Source organism: Watersipora subatra, chromosome 9 (assembly GCF_963576615.1).
Source record: "Watersipora subatra chromosome 9, tzWatSuba1.1, whole genome shotgun sequence".
Lineage (NCBI taxonomy): Eukaryota > Metazoa > Bryozoa > Gymnolaemata > Cheilostomatida > Watersiporidae > Watersipora > Watersipora subatra.
In genome coordinates, this window is record NC_088716.1 from 22,570,105 (window position 1) to 22,590,283 (window position 20,179).

At 36.4% G+C, this 20,179-nt stretch overlaps 1 protein-coding gene across 1 annotated transcript; it reads left to right on the forward strand.

Annotated features, from left to right (window-relative positions):
- The first annotated feature begins 325 nt into the window (after positions 1 to 325).
- On the forward strand, positions 326 to 19,275 carry LOC137404431 (FIGNL1-interacting regulator of recombination and mitosis-like). The gene is made up of 15 exons (XM_068090630.1): positions 326 to 377; positions 1,145 to 1,250; positions 1,683 to 1,810; positions 2,371 to 2,489; positions 5,172 to 5,309; positions 5,649 to 5,691; positions 6,809 to 6,884; positions 8,100 to 8,182; positions 8,431 to 8,572; positions 10,004 to 10,174; positions 12,737 to 12,925; positions 16,471 to 16,572; positions 16,881 to 17,066; positions 17,701 to 17,781; positions 18,919 to 19,275. Exons 1-15 carry the CDS (start codon positions 349 to 351, stop codon positions 19,081 to 19,083), a joined length of 1,758 nt encoding a protein of 585 aa, XP_067946731.1. The 5' UTR covers positions 326 to 348; the 3' UTR covers positions 19,084 to 19,275.
- Positions 19,276 to 20,179: the final 904 nt, after the last annotated feature.

Genomic DNA, 20,179 nt, shown 5'->3' on the forward strand with positions numbered 1-20,179 from the left:
GTATCTCACTTGGTCAGAGTATGAGAAAAATTTATATATCGGGGTTTTTTCATTTTAAAAACTTCTTTTTATTTTTTAATGAACATTTTTTTTGCTCTGCAACGAACTGAAGCCGTGAGAGCTGAACCTAGAAGTAGAGAGTGATTACTGTATATTGTTATCATATTTCTACTTGTCGTGAGTTCATAAGCTCCAGGCTCATGTAACCCTCTGATACAGAAGCTACTCAATCTGGCAGAAAAGGACCAGTCATGGGATCAAACTATTAGCATGTGTTCCCATGTGAGGCAGTTTCTGTGTTCATTGGCTTCTATTGGAAGAGAGCTTGCATCTATTGACACTAAAGCTATGGTCCTAGTGTACAAGTCTGCACTAAGGTAAGTTTGACCTACCATGAGTTCATTTTTCTACATTTATTTGCACAAACTATAGCATCAGCTTGATTTAATGTAGTTATCAACAAATACAACATTCCAATACACGCAATCTCCAGTGTAAAAAAATGTGTGAATAGTCAAAACTTAATGGTCAAATATTTCAGCTTTGAGCAAAACGTTTTTTCTTTATTCCCATGCTCATTGATTTGTCCAATTTTCTCTTTTATTACATTCCTGATTGCAACTGTGAATTGATGGCATCGACAAAGCAATGTGGACACGCCGGGAAGTTTGCAGCTGTTAAACTTTTCCAATATTTCGCCGAGCATCGACGACTGCTTTTAAATGTGAACCATTTCGGCGATGGTGATTCGCTGTCGCCGATACTGTGATCTATTTATTTCCATTTATGACCGTTGCTGCAAGACTAGTATTTGATTTCAGTCATGTGAAAACAAAGAGGTTTCTTCGCGAAAATTTAAAAAGATAAATGAGAACACTACGTCACTGATGCAAATGCTGATGAGTTTGTGATAGTGTGAACATCGTTATCATCGTCAAACACAAAAATATTGTGGCATCAACGCCGAGATACGACGATATAGTGTGAACCAGCCTTGAGGCTGTTGTTTGGATGAGAATGTACACTGCGGCAGTACACATTGATAGAATTATTGTATATGTAATGCACAATGGTAATGCTGCATTATAACATATGAACAATCAATACTCACTGATGCAATGTCTAATCCTCCTAACTTTTATAGAATTATCAGCAAGGATTCTGAACTGAGGGCATCTGGTACGCTGGCTGTTTTAGTTGATGCAGTTTGTCATACCACTTCTTCTAAACTAGAGCTCATTTCTCAGCAGGTTAGTTTAACTCATCATCTCTCTGTCTCCTCCCTAATCCCTTTCTCTCTATCTCTTTATCAACTCATAAAAAGCCGCGCAAGCTATTTCATTTTAAACATTTTCAACACTTCAGTTGTTCCTATTTTGATCTGAGCAGTTCTGGATGCACCGCGATTAGCTCTGGTGTAAAAATCCTTATTCATTTTAACAAAGTGTCTCCATCAATCCACAACATGCGAATGTTGATTGACATACTTATAGTTGCTCAACGTGTGCACAACTCCAAATCTACATCATTCGTGTCATAAAAACATAGTGACTGAATATTTCTAGGTATTTAAGGTCACATCTCTTCATGGAATGCTCGACATGGATTGCAGCAATATAGCCTCTGCTTTTAATATATGGATTGTTGTAGCTCTGTATGATGGCTACTAGCTCTGTTTGTAGAATTCCGGTCTATCAAAGGTTCTGGTTTTCCTTTTAAAAGTTCTTTCTAAGCTTGTATCATTTACGAACAGAAATGAAGAAATATGTTGGCCTCCTCTGGTAGAGGTTATTCTCGCTGCTTCCAAAGGGTACGTCTCCTGCCTGTAGTTTCAATTATGCTATTTGTCTATTTCAATATGGTTGTCAGAGTGTGTAGCCTCAGCTCACATCTCCGGTTTGAGTGATAATGCACCAATAACACTGTCACTTTTGATTCATCATGTTGACCATATCTCTTGTATGGAATTCCTTGTTTTATTTTCATACTGTAAAGCATTACTGTGTCGAAACTAGCCCTGTTATTTTTGTTTCATTATGCTAGCTTCATTATTTTCTTGATAATTAGCAGAAAAATTTGAATATTTGTATTTACATGTATAACATATTTATGTTTAAATTAAAGCATTTAAATGTATCAATTTGAGCAACTGTTATTTTATAGTAAAATTTCAAAGGCGTTCAACTAATTTAAAAAGTGTTGCACACTTTTGCTAGCTATTTAGCCGCCTGCTCTCCGCTGTCATACAACTGTCACCTATCAGATTAAAGACCACACATCATTAGTACACTTTAGTATTTATAGTATAAATTTGCTAACAGAGACTAACTACATAGTTTGTAGCATGACAGTCTGGTCTTTCTTCTACAGACTCACTAGTATTATGTATGGAGAGGAGCCAGGTGATGCTAACCTCGGATTGGCTGTTGAAACTCTTATCAACTCCGCCATTCCTCACGAGACTTTTTGTGTCACTTTCTACCAGTCAGGTTAGCTTTATTGCTGTCCATTTAAGGATCTTATTTAAGGACATTTATTTATCTTCTAAGGATCATTATATTGCTTTCTCTAGTTGTAACTATCTCTACTAGTACCCTGGTAGTCGGCTGTGTTGTGTAAGATCATCATGTGTATTAACTGCAAATGTAGAAGGGGTATGCATAGGGGTATGCGTAGGGGTACATTTAAGGGTATGCATAGAGGTATACATAGAGGTATACATAGGGTATGCATAGAGATACACATGATGTTGTGTAAGATCATCATGTGTATTAACTGTGTGAGCGTCATCTATCAAGTTCTGGATGTCAAGCTGAATATCTGCGTTCGATTCTTGTACAATGCATTTTTTTTCTAAGGCTCTGGGCATGGCTTTGGACAAACATACACTGATCTTATTATAGTAAAGGTTGTCTCATTTATTGCATCTATTGTTGTCAACTAGTTTTGCTGGTTCTATGATTGTCTTTGCAACATAGCCTTAGGCTCATGATAGCTAAATATCGTTTAACGTCTTAATTTGAGACCTCTTTTATCAGCAGTCACATTGTACTTAAACCATAACTGTCACGAACAACTTTTATCGTATTTTCTAGGTAAATCAGCCACGCTGATTCTGATTTTGTACTCAAAATAAAGATTGGTCCACTAACCTTCAAAGTCATTTAGGCTTTTTTAAAGCGTTTCAATATCCGTTTCGAAAACAACACAATCGGCATTACAAGTTCTGCCCATAAATATGTGACGAAACCTAGCTTTTTCAGGAACGGAAGTTGGGAATGTTTTGTCCGATTTAGAATAATAGAGATGAGTGTCTTAAAACTTATTATTATCTAAATTCAGCCTGTAAAATAATCTCAGTCTTTTATGAAAGGTATATAAACTATGTAAAATTGCTCGTATCTTGTTACATGATGTTTAAATGGGCTGAACACCGAGAAAAGTGAGCTCAAAAAGGCGCGATTTTATCACAAGCTAGCGTTATCGCGCTTTTTTAAATATGCAATGTTAAATAGCTTATCTACCTTTCAGAAACGACTTAGGTTATTTTTAAGGCTGAATTTAGATATTAAAGGATTTTAAAATACCCATCTCTATTATTCTAAATCGGTCTAAACATCCCTACGTAACTTCTGTTCCTAAAAAGCTAGGTTGCGTCACATAATTATGGGCGGAGCTTGTTGTGCCGATCGTGTTGTTTGCGAGACCGATATTAAAACACTGTAAAAAAGCCTTCATTACTCTGAAAGTTAGTGGACTAATCTTTATTTTGAGTACAAAATCAGAATCAGCGTGTCTGATTTACCTAGAAAATACGATAAAAGTTGTACGTGACAATTATGGTTTAAGTTATATGAAATTGTATTTTCGTTTTCCAAAATATGTTATAAATGCATGCAGATTTGGAATGGGTTTTAGTATAAATATTGTTAGGATTGTGGGGATTACATGCATATTTGGTAAATATGGCAAGTTGAAGTTTGGTATTCACAGATTTTTCATTACGATGTCAAACATTTTTTTAATCATCTCTTGGCTCAAACATTCTTTACTATAATAAGAGCTGTGTTCATCTGTCCGTCTATCCTGAGCGGTTCTTAGAGCTTCAGGAACAAAAATTTAGGAACAAAAATTCCTTCGTGTGGTAACTGAACTCGGGTATTCCATTTTGCAGACAGGCACACAACCATCTGCACTGCTCGACTACCTTGCTACGTGACGGAATAATTGTACACATATTTATTACACATGAAAATTTCTCACAGCACACTAGACTGCCAGCGTACTAGTTCAAATAAAAATAACCTGGCGTGGAAGTTCTGTAAAAAAATATATGCAAATAAGAGCAATTGTATTATTATAAAAATTGTTTTATGCTACCGTAATCATACTTTAGTGATATATAGCTAATAGGTAAATTACCAATATGTGCAGTATGTATAGAAGAGGTTTTATCCACATTATCAATTGCTATTATCATCATTTGTATTTATTTTGGTTTGTAGCCAATTAGACTGGTTCTTGACAATCTCCATCTCTTCTTGTTCACTCTTTTTGTTACCTCTATTGCAGTTTTATGGATAGCTTTATGTTTTTGGGCAGACTGATTTTAGACTTTTGTCTAAAATTGTCTAAAATTTGCATTTTAGACAAATATTAGATTTACTAAGTGTTCCTTAGTTTATTGCTTCTATTTACTTCCTACAAATATTTATATTAATATACTAGCTGTGCTTTCCGGCGTTGCCCAGGTATTTAAAATCAGTTTATAAACAATGAGAAGTAATGAGAGTTGCCTGCCACTTGCTATTAACCGGACACATTGCCAATGGAAAATTTGAGTAAGCTTACTAATGAAAGCTATTCATCTCCGTGGTGTTACGCAATCACCCCGCGTAGTATGCGGAGCCTTTGGGTATTTGCTCTCATATAGCGACATATATCGGCTAGGGAACAAATCAATCTTTGTGGCCTAATGGGTATGGTGTCGGACTGGTGAAGGGTAGGGTCCGAGATCAAATCTTCTTCGGTACGGATTCATTATTCCAAGATTCTAATAATGGTTACGGCTGAACATTCTGAAAAAAGATGACAAACTTTGTGAAATATGTATATATATAGATTTTATATACGAGCTTCTTGTTTATTATAAAATAGAGAACATATTTTAGCTCAAAAAACAGGAAACCTGGAAAGAAACCTTTACGCAGTCAGCGTGGTGCACAAATGCCTATCAGAGTCAACACAGTATCACAGTCACTGGTGGAGTGAGAGGCATCTGGCTGATCTAACATCTTTTCTCACCCGCTGTAAGCTTATTTTATTGAGTTGTTCAGTTTAGTTGTTTCATGTGCGTGCTAGAGTTGTTGAGCACTTGAAGAGTGGATACCTACTTCCTGTTTACGATTGTGTAAAGTATGAAGCCAGAACAGGTATCAAATATAAATCGGAGTTATCGAATTAACATCAAACAATTGAGCTGATAAGGGCTTCTAGTTTCACTAGGAGCCCTTGAATTTTCTCTGCAGCTCTCAGTCTCCAACAGGAAACCTTTTTATCCCGATTGTTACTTGTAGTTTTCTCTGTTCATAAAATTAGTGTTTGGTTCGTATAACATTATACTTGTAGTGCTTATTTTTGCTCTTCAGGTGGAAACCATCTCTGTCTGCTGAGTCTAAATGGAAAGAACAAGTAGGTGTACTTTCTAGTAGCTAGTAGTTTTGTTTCCAATAAAACTAGTTATTTGGTCAAATTTTTTAGCTATGGGCAAAACATTTCCTTTATTTTCAATAAAGTAGTTTTGTTTCCAGTAAAACTATTAGTAATAATCTGGTTGTTAGAACTAGCTAGTAGATGTGCCGGTCATAGATTGTATGTTAGAATGATTATCTACAATGAATATTCTATAGCCTTCCATTTTCAACTTACCTTTTGTCCTTTTTATTATACTTTAATGCCTTTATTATACTTAATGTTGATATTATGTTTCATAAAACTTTATAAATTCTACCGGGCATTTAGTAGTTTGAATTTATCATTTTATTAACTAACAAAGCTCAAAACATACTGTAAGACTATACTAATAGATATTGGTTTACTCTGATAGCTGAGTCAGTCCTACAGGTAGTAGTAGATAAAGCAATCTGTCGGCTTGGAAGTATTCTGGAATTTCTTCCTTCAGTATCATTATGGCAGCATTTTTAAATAGCTCTCTGCTGGTACTAAAAATACTGACATGTGATTAATCTGAGTGAATCCCCAGCATATTGTTCTATCTGATCAGATCTGTATTTCATATAATATTATACTTGCACATATCGGAACCCTCTATACAAGGTAGAAGATTAAGTCACCACCTTATAGGTTGAATTATAACTGGGAGCATGTAGAGAGTAGGAAAAAATAACTCCTTAAATACCTGCTCATTTTTAAGCTATAGCTAAAAAGTTTCGAGCACTTTCTATTGCAACCTTAACTCCTCAATGGAAACCTTTTATCCTGTTACTCAGACTTTTGTTTAATACCAGATCATTATTGTTTATAGATTATTGATAGACAACGCTGTCATTAGTCTTTTAGTTCATACCATGTGTTGGATCAGAATCAAATTAACAGATGAAAAGAGGAATTGCCTGCTCTCCATCTTTAAATTACTTTCAAGCAGAAGATCAGTGCAGTCAATGTCATTCGACAACTAAAAAACAAGTAACGGCAGCAAAGCTTTGCATGTGCTACTAGCCTACTTTACGGAGGCCTTGCTGTTCTTTCTCATAGACACCTTGCAGTCTCATCCTCTGGAATGTTGTAGGACAGCATATGAGTTTGTGTTGACTCGGTTGGTAGGCATGATGGTCACTGCAGCTGGCCAGAGTTTCCAGCCAGTGGTGAGTTACCATCTCAGCCACTTATAGACTTGGTAAATACCTTGACAGCTGCTACAGGTACCGTATAACTTTAAATTGGATGCCATGGAGCTCTATTTTTCAATCCTTCCTCTTTAGTGGCGTTCAATTAGAAGTTTTATGGTATGTCTCACATGTTGGACATCTCTAATAGCTGTGACTCATAACTTGGACTGTAGGACTTGCCTATAACTCAAGAGTTGTCCTCTTTATGTTCATAGTTCATATGTTCATATTGTGTTTAGCACTTCTTCGTCCAACGATAGCTATTCATTAGACATTATACTGTCATTATATTATGCAGTCCAGTGTCTCATGAGAGATCGGCAGGGGTAATAACTATACATACAATTACAGTATTTTGGAATCTTAGCAGGCATTCAATGGGAGCAGTTATTAGAGTGTTAGTCTACCATGCTCAAAGTCGCAAGTTTAAATCCCATATTATGCAATCTTTTTTCTTAACATCCAATTGAGGTGCCGAACAGACAGACGGACATGGCTCTATAGCAAGGATTGTAACATTATTGAGAGATGATTCAATTAACAGTTAAATGTAATGCAGCAGGTACCACAGGAACCAGCTTATTCATTCTGAATATTTTAAAACTTATCCTGTTTTAAGGTTTCTAGTAATTCTTGTACAGTATATTTTTTGCTAGATGCTACAAGAATTTAACCAATGGAGAGAGTACTGTCTGTTGGTGGTGCGGCTAATTTATAGAGAAGTTTGAACTAGTCTATCAGATTACTGGCTCACTTCGGAGTCATATACATCCTAATCAACGTTAAGGAATCATCTTCTCATGTATATTGGAAAACATCCACCACATGTGCTATTAAGGCTCATTATGTGCATTTAATAATTTAAGCTGTTGTAATTATTTGTTTTAAGAAATGTCACACAAAATGATCTCGCCTTGACAAATATTGTTTTGTTTATGCACAAGATCAACTTAGGGTAAGGTTTATGGTAATAATTTATCATTCACATTGGTTGGCACTCATAAACTACAAATATAAAAGCGGATAAAAATGCTTTATCACACTAAATTGGTATAGCTGTGTATCTAGTAGACCACCTCACTTAAACTTGGAATTGTCTCACCTTAGCCTTATTAATGTTTGAATAGTTAGGTACTAATGATGTTGTTTTATTTTGAAGTGAAGCATTAACTGGTTTAAACTGGTTTCTAGGAAAAATTGTTGCTCACCCTTCTCGTGGCACCTGCTCTGCATGTCAACTTTCTAGCCACCGATTGTTGGCACTTCATCTCAAGGTGGGTCTCACTGATGCTACATCTTGTTTAATATATAAAATATGGCCAAATATGTTAAAATTATGTTGCATCGAGCTGGGAATATGTTGATGTCACATGACTGTATGCTTATTAATCGTATTTAAATTAGGTTAAGTGCATGTCTGGGAAGTTAGAGAGTTTCCATTTGTATGACATCATTGGAGCTACGCTAGTTCATTGCAACCCTGATAAGTACATCTTATTATATGTCATTCTTCTTTGCTCAGGTACAGTTCTGCTAGACTTTCTTTAGACCATTGCTGCAAGCTACTTGATGCACTACATGAGCTCAGGCTATCTGACAGGTTGGAGAATAGATTATATCAAGTGATAGTGAGGCTCGTCAGTGGGATGACCCCCAACATACAGGTAGATATAGCCAAGAATTTCTTTAGATACCTGTAGATTTTTGGCTCTAATGATTCTAAAGCTAAATGTCAAGCATTACGTTACTAGGGTTACTACGCACTTGAAACCAAAATAGTATACAGTGGAGTATCTATTTAATACTTACAAAATTGCACTAGACGCTACTATAACGTATAGACCTCCTATAACGTAGATTCCAGATAACGTAAAACATTTATGCAAAGTTTTTGCTTCGCACTACATAAAAAATTCTATCTAACGTAAAGTGTCAAGTAAGAGCAACTTCTCAAATTTTATTTAAATGGTAACATATCTTGCCGACGCACGCATAGCGTTATATAAATTAAATATACAACATCCCTGACATTTTAGTTTTTCATGATAGATCGTCAGATGCGTCGACAAAACAAAGAATAGGTAGCTGCGCATTGTTTGATAAATACTTGAAGACGATCGATTGGTGCATGTGTTCCATCTAATAATCTGAATGTTACAAGCTGGAAGTATTGCCAAAAGTTGTCTTTTATCTTAACCTTGACCCCTGGATACAGATACATGATGAGCAGGTAGGCGCCGATCTTTTTATAGTAAAATATATGGGTGTTTTGCCTTATTGTAGACGTATTAAATATTTGTTACTAGTTTTGCTTTGCAGAATATACTTTGCTGTCTAAAAAAATAAACAAATCGTAAATGGACGTCAAAAATGTGTTCCCCATCAACTTATTGTACAATAACCGCAATCATAGTCTATAAAGCCAGAGAAATCGATCAGGAAAAGGAGACAAGTTGTTGACGTAAACTAATAATATTACAGTCATGATACAACCAATAAATTAAAAAGTTAAGTCTAATTTTTTTCCTTTTGTATGATTTTTTAGGGGTGAGTTTTGAAAGACTCCATGGAACTGATTACACAATTTACATGTATTTTACAGTTCATCTAGCGTAAACTTTCTTAGAATGGATTATTTACATTGTAGGAGCGTCTACCGTAATTCCTTTCGTAAGTTGAAAATTTCTTAAGTAGAAACTCATTTTAGCATATAAATGCTCCAATCCATTCCGAGCTCCAAAACTAGGAAATAGCATGTATGTAGTCTTTCATTAGAGAAGCTCCACTGTATATGAATATATAGATTAATTAATATTATATATATAATAATATTATATAATATAATAATATATATATTAAATATATATTATTGTTATAGATGCACTAGAAGTTTAACACCGTGTAAAACTAAACTGTAACTTTATATTGTGCTTTGTTCTCTGTTTCTGTTTGAAGTGAGCTGCAGGACCTGATGTCATCAACAGCTAGTAATAGACATTGTAATAATATAATTATTGTATTGTGTTCATATTCTGTTGAATTTATATGTATAATCTGTCTACAATGGCATGTTTCATGTTGTGTGTAATTTGTAGATGGAGCTTGTTAAACATAAGAATGCATTGGACTCGGGAATATTAGCCCAAGTTTCTTTATGTAAGCAAGTACAGGCACAGGTGGAGGCGGCCGCTCTTGAGTCAATGAAACAACATCTAAGGCTGATAGGAAGTGATGGACTATCTCAAACAGAGATGGTTCACTCACTGGTAAGGTGCTCCTTGTGTAGCTGAAGGTACCCTGCAGGATGAAATTATTCAATGGATTTAAAAATTCGTGGACAGACAATTCCGCAAATGATTAAATACTTAAATAATTAGAGTTGTTAACTTTGTAAAACAGGAGAATAACTGCTACCTAAAATTAAAAACTAGTTGGTAGGAGTAGTCAGTGAATATAACTGATTTCCAAACTTTTTTTTAACCATCTCTGGGGGTTGAAGTTACCCAATGTCAATGCATCGCAATTCTTTACAAAATTATTCAAGGTTGTCACAGTTTCTTCAGAATTCAACATGTCATCCTCATCTCAAAAGTAGCCTTCGCAGTTTTTCACTGCAAAATCACCTCTGACAATTTCTAATACTGAAGTTGGTGACATTGACAATGATGATTCAGATTTAGACATTACGGTATGTATTTGATTTATAGATTTTACATATATAATAGAAAACCTCAAGTAGGAAGTTAAACACGTACATGTAGAGGTTTTGCACTCTATTGCTAGCTGTGAATAAAATACTCCGCAAAAATGTATGAAAAGACAACTTTCAAGTGAAATATAACTATAACTCCATGAATAATATAGTTCTGTAGGGTAGATAAGTATCATATGTCATGTGTTGCTGTCATTCAGCTACTGCAGTCAGCAACCCCTACAGCAAAAGATCATACTTGCTGAAATATTTAAACTTTCTAGTTATGGGAATACAAATATATAAACGTACAATGTATAGCGTGTCTCAACTCTCAGTTGGCTATAAGTATAGTTTTAACCCTTTTAACCCTTTCGGTTCTAAAAAAAATATCATTTGTAAGTCGAAGTAAAATTTCTACCAAAAGACGTTTCGTAACTTAAAAGTTTTATATGTCAAGTCCTTTGTAAGTAGAAATTCCACTGTACTTATAAAATTAGTTCTTGCTGTGCTTAGAGATGAAAATGCATTTTGTAAAAACTGTTGCCGAAGGTTGGTGCAAGCACTGAAGGCGTTGTGTGAAAAAAATTTCAGAATAGCTCCTGGAGCCAGCTGTTATATCACTCGCTTTGGTCACTTGGTTTCGGTTGCTTACATTGGTCTCTTCATGTGAGAAGAGAAAAGAAGCAAATGCTGTTCCTTAGTTTAAAAAGCAATTTGGTCAATGATCGCATGCCATCATCTTTAGCAAGCAGGGTTAAAAGAAGAATTTTCAATAACTTTGAGAAATAGCAAAAATATTAGTATAAAACAAACTAAGGAGTATCAGCCAACAATGCCTAACATTAACAATAATAATAGCTCCGTGTGTTTCAAATGACCCACCTTTAGGCCCTTGAGATTTGCCCTGCCCAAATTTTCATTGTAAAATTGGTCCATGTCCATATGTGGCAGTCAATTTGGTGAGATGTCTTAATTTGGTGCAGGACCTATATGGCAGTCAATTTGGTGAGATGTCTCAGGTTGGTGCAGTTATGGCAGTCAATTTTTTGAACGGGTTTTTTGGTTGGGAGGATGTAAAATAATTTAAAGTAGCTGCACCACTTTTCACCTTTTAAATGCAGGTACTCTTGCTGTTATTCATTTTCAAACTCACTGAGATGGTCAACTAAAATTCAACTATAAAAAAGAGGCAAAATTGACTCATTATCAATGTGGTAATTCTGTTTTTTTTTTATTGATAACCCTTTTATACATTGGTGTGCGAAATAAACTGGACCTTGTTGTTGCAAAACTAGAATTCTCATTTACAACATTGTTACTCATTGTGAATTTAATCAATAGTTACAAATTATATATTAAATTAATCCTCATTCTGTCCTGATTCTCAATATGTAAACCAAACAGTTGTAAATGTATGTTTTTGAATGATTATGTAGGCTAAATTCTAAACATTTCATTTTTTAATGGTTGAAGATAACAATCTGTACAGATATACAGATATGGTCACACCACATACTGTACATATGTATTTGCTCATTTCAAGTCATATACATGTATATGATTTGAAATATGAACTTGAAATATGAACATGCGATGTATGGCATTTCTCAGCTCCCATTGGCTCTTAGTATATGTTCAAGTTTTTCTGGTAAGTTATTTTATGGGTTGCTCTCATACATTAACAATAGAGTCTCCTATGTATTGTGGTATTCATAGAGTTATTTGATAGAATATAACCCGGTAGCTATACAGAGCAAACATTGTCAAGCATGTTGCAATGGCTGTAGTTGGTAGTGCCTGCTTTCATTTCCCTAATTATGTTAAGGATTGTTTGAGATTCGTCTGCTCATCTTATGAATCAGCTGCTTATCAGCCGATTAGCTCTAGCTAATCCACAACTTATCACTATTTATGAGCTAATGATTGACATAGCTTTGTTTGAAGAGTGAGCGAACAAGGATATAAACATACTGTAGCTGTGCTGCCCTCTGGTGGTTGGATTTTAAGTTCATCTAGATTTTAGCTAATGATCAGTTGTAAAAGCAGTTTGGTCAAACGAGAGTGTTTAGGATTTATCTCCCTTGAATGTTTGAGTTTTTTAATATTGTCAGATGTTGTCTTGTCTTATCTGTAGAAGGCAATAGCCAGGCTGCTTTTTCTGGTGAGCCAGCAAGAAGAGTGGGTGTGGCTTTCATTACAAGCGGCGAATCATCTGACAGAAATACTCCTTTTCAATCTCGACTCTCATTCTCTGGAGTATTGCATCATGCTTGTTATGGGGAGTTATTCTTCTCGGAGAAAGTTCCATCCTCTTCTGTTAAAGGTGGGTAGGCCGATTATTAACTTGGGTTTGTTTTTTCTCTGTTTTCAATCAATCATCTGCGTGTTTAAAATGTAGGACAACAATTTATATAATTCTACTTTTGGAACATTAATAGCTTTTTAATTAAGATATTTGCTCTACGAAGTCCGAATTAAACAAAAAAGTTATTTTTTATCCAAATGGAAATACTTTCAACTTTGTAGCATACTAGCTGTGCTATCCGGCGTTGCCCTGGTATTAAAAATCAGCTTATAAACAATGAGAGTTGCCTGCCACTGGCTGTTAGCCTGGCACATTGCCAATGGATAATTTGAATAAGCTTACTAATAAAAGCTACCGCTTCTCATGACATTACGCCATCACATTACGTCGTGACGGAAAGCGGGTAGCGTATTTGCTCTAATATAGCGACATATATCGCCTCATGAATACATCAACCTCGTGTGGTTGAATTGGTAAGGCGTCGGACTGGTGAACCGGAGGGTCCGAGATCAAATCTTCTATCAAGATATCAATAGCTGGAACTACACACATGTATAAACACCAACTTTGAGAAACAGATATATATATTTGCAGTAGCCTTTAGGTGGGTGTTTATGACGCTGGTTCTCTGCAACCAGGCGGACTTTTAAAACCACATATTGTTCGAGAGTTGGTAAAAGGCACGAAGCATATTTGTGTGAAGGATAAAATTGACCAAAAAATGTGGATAGGCCGTTGTGGATAGGCATACCGTTTACACAGATTGACTGACATAATAATAATATGGGATTAATTAATTTATATAAGTGTGCATTCATTCAACAAAAAGTTCTGAGATGAAATATTGACTTTAAATTCATGTAGTTTCTATTTTCTGGCAGATTTCGTCTTGTTTTATCGTCTGCTGAAAACGGTGAGTTTATGTCGTCATTCCTTTATTGAAATCAATTCTACATGTAGCTTTTTCGTTAAGATCTCACTTAATTTTGAGAGAAAAATTATATTTATTGTTGCATTGTGGGGAGAAATGACACACGCACGTACAGAATTATAAAGTGACTAAAGATGCAATCATGTTCACATCAATAGAGAAGTGTTTATGTATCTATACCCATTTTAGGCATATCTATGAAATAGCATAGATATTTTGTCATGAAGGATTGGTGGTGTGTTTTGCTGTAAAAAGGTATTAGGCGATTACACATGTCCAGGCCTGTATTCCCTGGTTGCAAGTTGGGGCGACTAAGCAAGTTGGGGCGGCTAATGTTAGGCGACGAGTTATGAGCATCTGGGGGTTTGGAGGGGCCGTGTCAGCCCCCCTCAACAGTTTCTTTTATGTAGGGCCTCAACCGGGCATCTCATGTAAAGTTTTAAAAAATTTTATCGGAAAGTATAAACATTTTTTCTATTATTTGAGATTTGTTTGTTTTAGGTGATGCGACTGCCAGGACGTTTTCAGATTAAAATAGGCTAAACTTGAAAAAATACATCTTTTTCTTTTGAGCATTTTAACAAAGATCAATTTTGCCGATTCTATTTTAAGTTCATCCTAAGATTTCTACGCTTTCGTGGGGCTATTGCCAAGCGGACGTTTGTTAAAACTTGACCTTTTGCAAACCTTTATAAAAGTCATTAACAATAATATTTTGCCGATGATGATAATAATGACGCCCAATAACTATTAAAAGTTGACGTTTATCTATATGGCTTGGAATAAAGTGATACTCTGCAGCGATAAAAACGGTTCCCGTAGCCGTTGGGCAAATAACTGTTCGAGTTAATGCTGTTGAGGTCGAGTTATCTAAAGCAATTTATCATTGCGTGGGAATGGACCAAACAAATCCGTTCGAGTTAACCAAGTGTTCGTGATAAAATTTTACATTTTATCCGATATTTTCTATCCTAGTTTGACTGTACTTAGCCGCCAAAAATCCCCAAAAAGTTGGGTCGGCTCAGCTGGCCAGCCGCCCCAGGGAATATGGGCCTGCACATGTCTATGAATTATCATAGACATGGATACATTTTAGTAGTCCGTGTTTAACTGGGTGGATATGGCACAGATATGAAAACATTCTATAGTAAAATGCTGTGTTTGTTCTCGAACATTTACTGACAGCATTTTATAGCTACATCTAATTATAATATGATATTTTACTTTTGGGCAATGATTTTGTTGATAAAACTAAAAGTCAGTCGCAGAGACAACTACACTTGCAGCACCAGCTCCAAGCTGTGAAATGAAAAGCTCACTTTTTCTAAAAGATTAAGTATGTTTTATTGCTGTGAGAAGGTATGAGAAGACTGCACATCCATGACTATGAGGTATCTGTAGTTCTACATGTCTAGAAGGCATCTGTAGTTCTTCATGTCTATGAGGTATTTGTAGTTGTCCATGTCTAGGAGGCATCTGTAGTTCTTCATGTCTATGAGGCATCTGTAGTTCTTCATGTCTATGAGGCATCTGTAGTTCTTCATGTCTATGAGGCATCTGTAGTTCTGCGTGTCTATGAGGCATTTGTAGTTCTACATGTCTATGAGGCATTTTTAGTTTTTCATGTCTATGAGGCAGCTGTAGTTCTGTGTGTCTATGAGGCATTTGTAGTTCTACATGTCTAGGAGGCATTTGTAGTTCTCCATGTCTATGAGGCATTTGTAGTTTTCCATGTTTATGAGTTATCTGTAGTTTTCCATGTCTATGAGGTATCTGTAGTTCTCCATGTCTATGGAGCATTTGTAGTTCTACATGTCTATGAGGCATTTGTAGTTCTACATGTCTATGAGGTATTTGTAGTTCTACATGTCTATGAGGCATTTGTAGTTCTTCATGTCTATGAGGTATCTGTAGTTCTCCATGTCTATGAGGCATTTGTAGTTCTACACGTCTATGAGGCATTTGTAGTTCTCCATGTCTATGAGGCACCTGTAGTTCTCCATGACTATGAGGTATCTGTAGTTCTACATGTCTATGAGGCATTTGTAGTTCTACATGTCTATGAGGCATTTTTAGTTCTTCATGTCTATGAGGCAGCTGTAGTTCTGTGTGTCTATGAGGCATTTGTAGTTCTACACGTCTATGAGGCATTTGTAGTTCTCCATGACTATGAGGTATCTGTAGTTCTACGTGTCTATGAGGCATTTGTAGTTCTCCGTGTCTATGAGGTATCTGTAGTTCTCCATGTCTATGAGGCATTTGTAGTTCTACATGTCTATGAGGCATTTGTAGTTCTCCATGTCTATGAGGCATTTGTAGTTTTCCATGTTTATGAGGTATCTGTAGTTTTCCATGTCTATGAGGTATCTGTAGTTCTCCATGTCTATGGAGCATTTGTAGTTCTACATGTCTATGAGGCATTTGTAGTTCTACATGTCTATGAGGTATTTGTAGTTCTACATGTCTATGAGGCATTTGTAGTTCTTCATGTCTATGAGGTATCTGTAGTTCTCCATGTCTATGAGGCATTTGTAGTTCTACACGTCTATGAGGCATTTGTAGTTCTCCATGTCTATGAGGCATCTGTAGTTCTCCATGTCTATGAGGTATTTCTAGTTTTACATGCTTACAGTTACTACATGCACTCTCTGAGTCATTTGATGTCAGAAGTCTGAGTATCAGAATAAGGATGTTGAGGTGTCTCTCATACCTCTCTACCCTGTCTACCGCTCAGGTGAGGAAAGGCTAGCACTGCTCCATTTGTGTTAAGCAAATGTTTGGAAATACTTACTGAACAGTCAGACATTTTCATAGAGTTGTCACAGCATAGAGTTGGTGCTGTAACAAGCTAATGTCATACTGAATTTTATTAAAATTATTTTTGTTTATAGATGATCCATTCCAAAATACTTGTTGTAGCAAAGATTTGTTCAGCTATTAAGTTATTGAGATTCAAAGGTAGTTAAAGCATGCAGAGTCTGAAGTTTGACATGTAAAGTTTAAAGGTAGTACGTAATTGAACGCAATATCTTTCAACTGTAGGACAAAAAGCTTGTGGTCCAACTTTATCAGAGAGCTATTGCCAGTAAGGACCTAGAGCTAAGGTTAAATGCCTTGGAAAGCTTCAAATCATTTGCTAAGTCAACACCTTACCAGGAGCTCATCCAGGAGGTAGCAGCTCGCAGTTCAGAGGTCAATGAGAAGATTGTGAACTATTGCAGCGGGCAGGTTTGTTAGTAGAGAGCTCAGGCTACTAGGTGCCTCAGGCCTGGTAGCGTCCCTTATACTCATCTATCAATATTTAGTTGATCTTTACTATTCTGGCTTGTGGTTGGATTATATTACTTTGTTAAAAGTATTGTAAGTTTCATTTTTCTGCTATTTTATTTACAGGATTAGAGGATTTTGAAGGTGCGTTTATGCATGGACAACTTTTGGCAATTTGTGCTGGCAAAATGATACTAACAAACTAAAAAACTTGAGAGATTATTATAAGTTGCACGGCAGCCAATCATATTGCTACAATTTCCAAAGTAACCAATCGTATTGCTACAAGAAACCTTGAGCCTAGTCATATTTCTCCAGGCTGCATTGTATCCAATCATATTGTCATAAGGGGCATCTTATCCAATGATATTGCCACCATTTGTACAATATTCGAATGCGTTGCAACATGTTACACTCTGTCAACATTTTACAAGTTTCCTTGAACAAATTATTATCTTTTTCAATACACATCAGAATTTGCGGTAATTCTATATTATCTGTTATGTAAACATTTTTTTATTAAGCCACCTCAAAAATCTCTCGTGTCAAATCGTTCCGTCAAAAAGTTTCCTGATGTTCTATTGGTCTCTTTTAGTTTCAGAATCTCCCAAGGAATATGGAACCCTGGGACATACCAGATTTCTCTTTCAATTTCAACAGCACTGACTCTTTCCAGGTCAGTATGTCATTGATTTGTTTTAAAGAGGAGATAATTTTTCACCACCCTTCATATCTCCTGTTGGTTGGCAATCCAAGTACAAGTATCCAATGGTACAAGTATCATCCTAGCACAATGAGTGTTGCTTCATTGATCATGGCTCATCAGACAGTAGCCCTTGGCGATTTTATCCTAATATCTTTATTCGTGTCATTGAACATGTTCATTATTTCTCTCTGATTTCATCAACTGTTCAGATTTATCTCTTCCTGCAAGTATAGTGGTAACCTCTCCTTTTATGCACCATCTATGTTTTCCTGCTATAAAAAATTAAATATTCTGTAAAAACTGTCAAGAATTGCTCCATTAAGGTTAAAAGGTCAACCGAATTGACATCGGTACTCAAATATAGTTACAATATGTTTTTGTGTCTGTAGAGGTTGTATATAACCTATATCGATATTACCAGTAAGTTCAGTAGAGTACAAATTAGAGATACTAGTACCCTAAAAGTTCAGTTTGCCGTGAGAGATCGTCATGTGTGATACAATCATTCGGAATTGTCAGTGGGTGATAGAATGGCGCAGTAGTGAAAGTGTCTGGACACTATGCTGAAATTCATGAGTTCAAATCCTGCACAATGTAATCTTTTCCCCCAACCTTCACCCGTGAGTTCAGACGGCCAAACACAGCTCTTATTATAGTAAAGGCTAGCTGTGCTACCCGGCGTTGACCCGATATTAAAAATCACCTTATAGACAATGAGGGGTAATGTGGTTGCCTGCCACTTGCTATTAGCCTGGCTTATTGCCAATAAATATTTGAGTAAGCTTACTAATAAGATTCACCGCTCTCCATGATGTTACACCATCACGCTGCATCGTAGCGGAGCGTGGTAGCGTATTTGCTCTTGTATAGCGACATTTATCGCCTAATGAATCCATCAAGTTGTTGTGATGGAATTGGTAAGGTGTTGGACTGGTGAATCAGAGGGTCTGGGATCAAATCTTTTGCGGTACAGATTCTTTATTCCAAGATTTTAATAGCTATAGCTGGACAAACACAGACACCAACTTTGAGAAATATATATAGATGGCGATGCTTATAGTTCAGTGTAGAATAGACGGTCGTCAAGGGAGGTGTTTACTGTTTCAGCCACAGACTAAGAGACTGAGGCTAGACCCGGTGGATACTATCAACAGTCTAGAAACTCTTGTCACACAGATCCATCAGTCTCGCTGCCAGTTTAGCTCCGCCCAAAGGCTGCGGCTGCGAAAGATCTCAACTGATCTCACTCAATTGTCTGGCAACCAGCTCTAGTTTCTCAAAGATATTTTTGTATTTTTTATTATATAGTACGCAAGAGCAACTGCGGGCTATGGTCCGGTATTTTTAATAAATGTTACTATTGTTGCAAGTAAGCTGAACTTAATAACGCTGGATATCCTGTTGTATGGTGACGTCCAAGGCTCACTTCAGCTACAAGCATGGCTTTTCTAGTTTACATTCAAACAAAACCTCAGTTGTGGATGTGACAGCTGTGAATGTGACAGCTTTGAATGTGACAGTTGTGGATATGACAGTCGTGAATGTGACAATTGCAGATATGACAGTTGTGGATATGACAGTCGTGAATGTGACAATTGCAGATATGACCGTTGTGGATGTGCCATTTGTGGGAACGACAGTCATAGATCTGACAGTTGTGAAAGTGACAGGTACATATGTGGCAGTTGCTGATATGACAGTTGCAAATGGGACATTTGTAGATGTGACAGTTTTGGACACGACAATTGTGGATGTGACAGTTGTGAGTATGTCCGTAATGGACGTGACAGTTGCAGATATGACAGTTGCGGATGTGCCATTTGTGGATACGACAGTAATGGTTACAACAGTTGTGTATATGACAGTTGTGAATAGAGTCAACACAGACTATTTTACTCTGGCTCTAGCCAGATTTATGAATGCTTAATCCATCTATCAATCATGCTTGTTATGCAGTGTGCTCGCTGTTATTTGACTGTCGTTGGTATCACTCTAATCAAAGTAGGACCTCAGCATGAGCTGCACTGATCAAGAGAAACAGATTTCATACACTTTGTATTCTAATTTGTTTTGTTGTTTATGTGTTAACATAGAAAAGTATTGAAAGGACATTCTTGTTGACGAATGTTGACACGTGTGAGTAGTAGGACAAAAACATGCTACTCGTCATTTTACAATTTCTACATATTCCTACATGCATGGTTTTCATTGGAATCAAAGCAGCGTTTGGTGCATTCTGCGCAGACAAAATATTCTAGGTTCCTTTTCTGGGTTCGATCGAACCTCAGTGGTTCAGTGAGTCAGTTTCAGATGTCTGGTGGAGGTCTCTCCAAGGCAACAGCACAAGTCACAGTGATTTGCAAGGTCA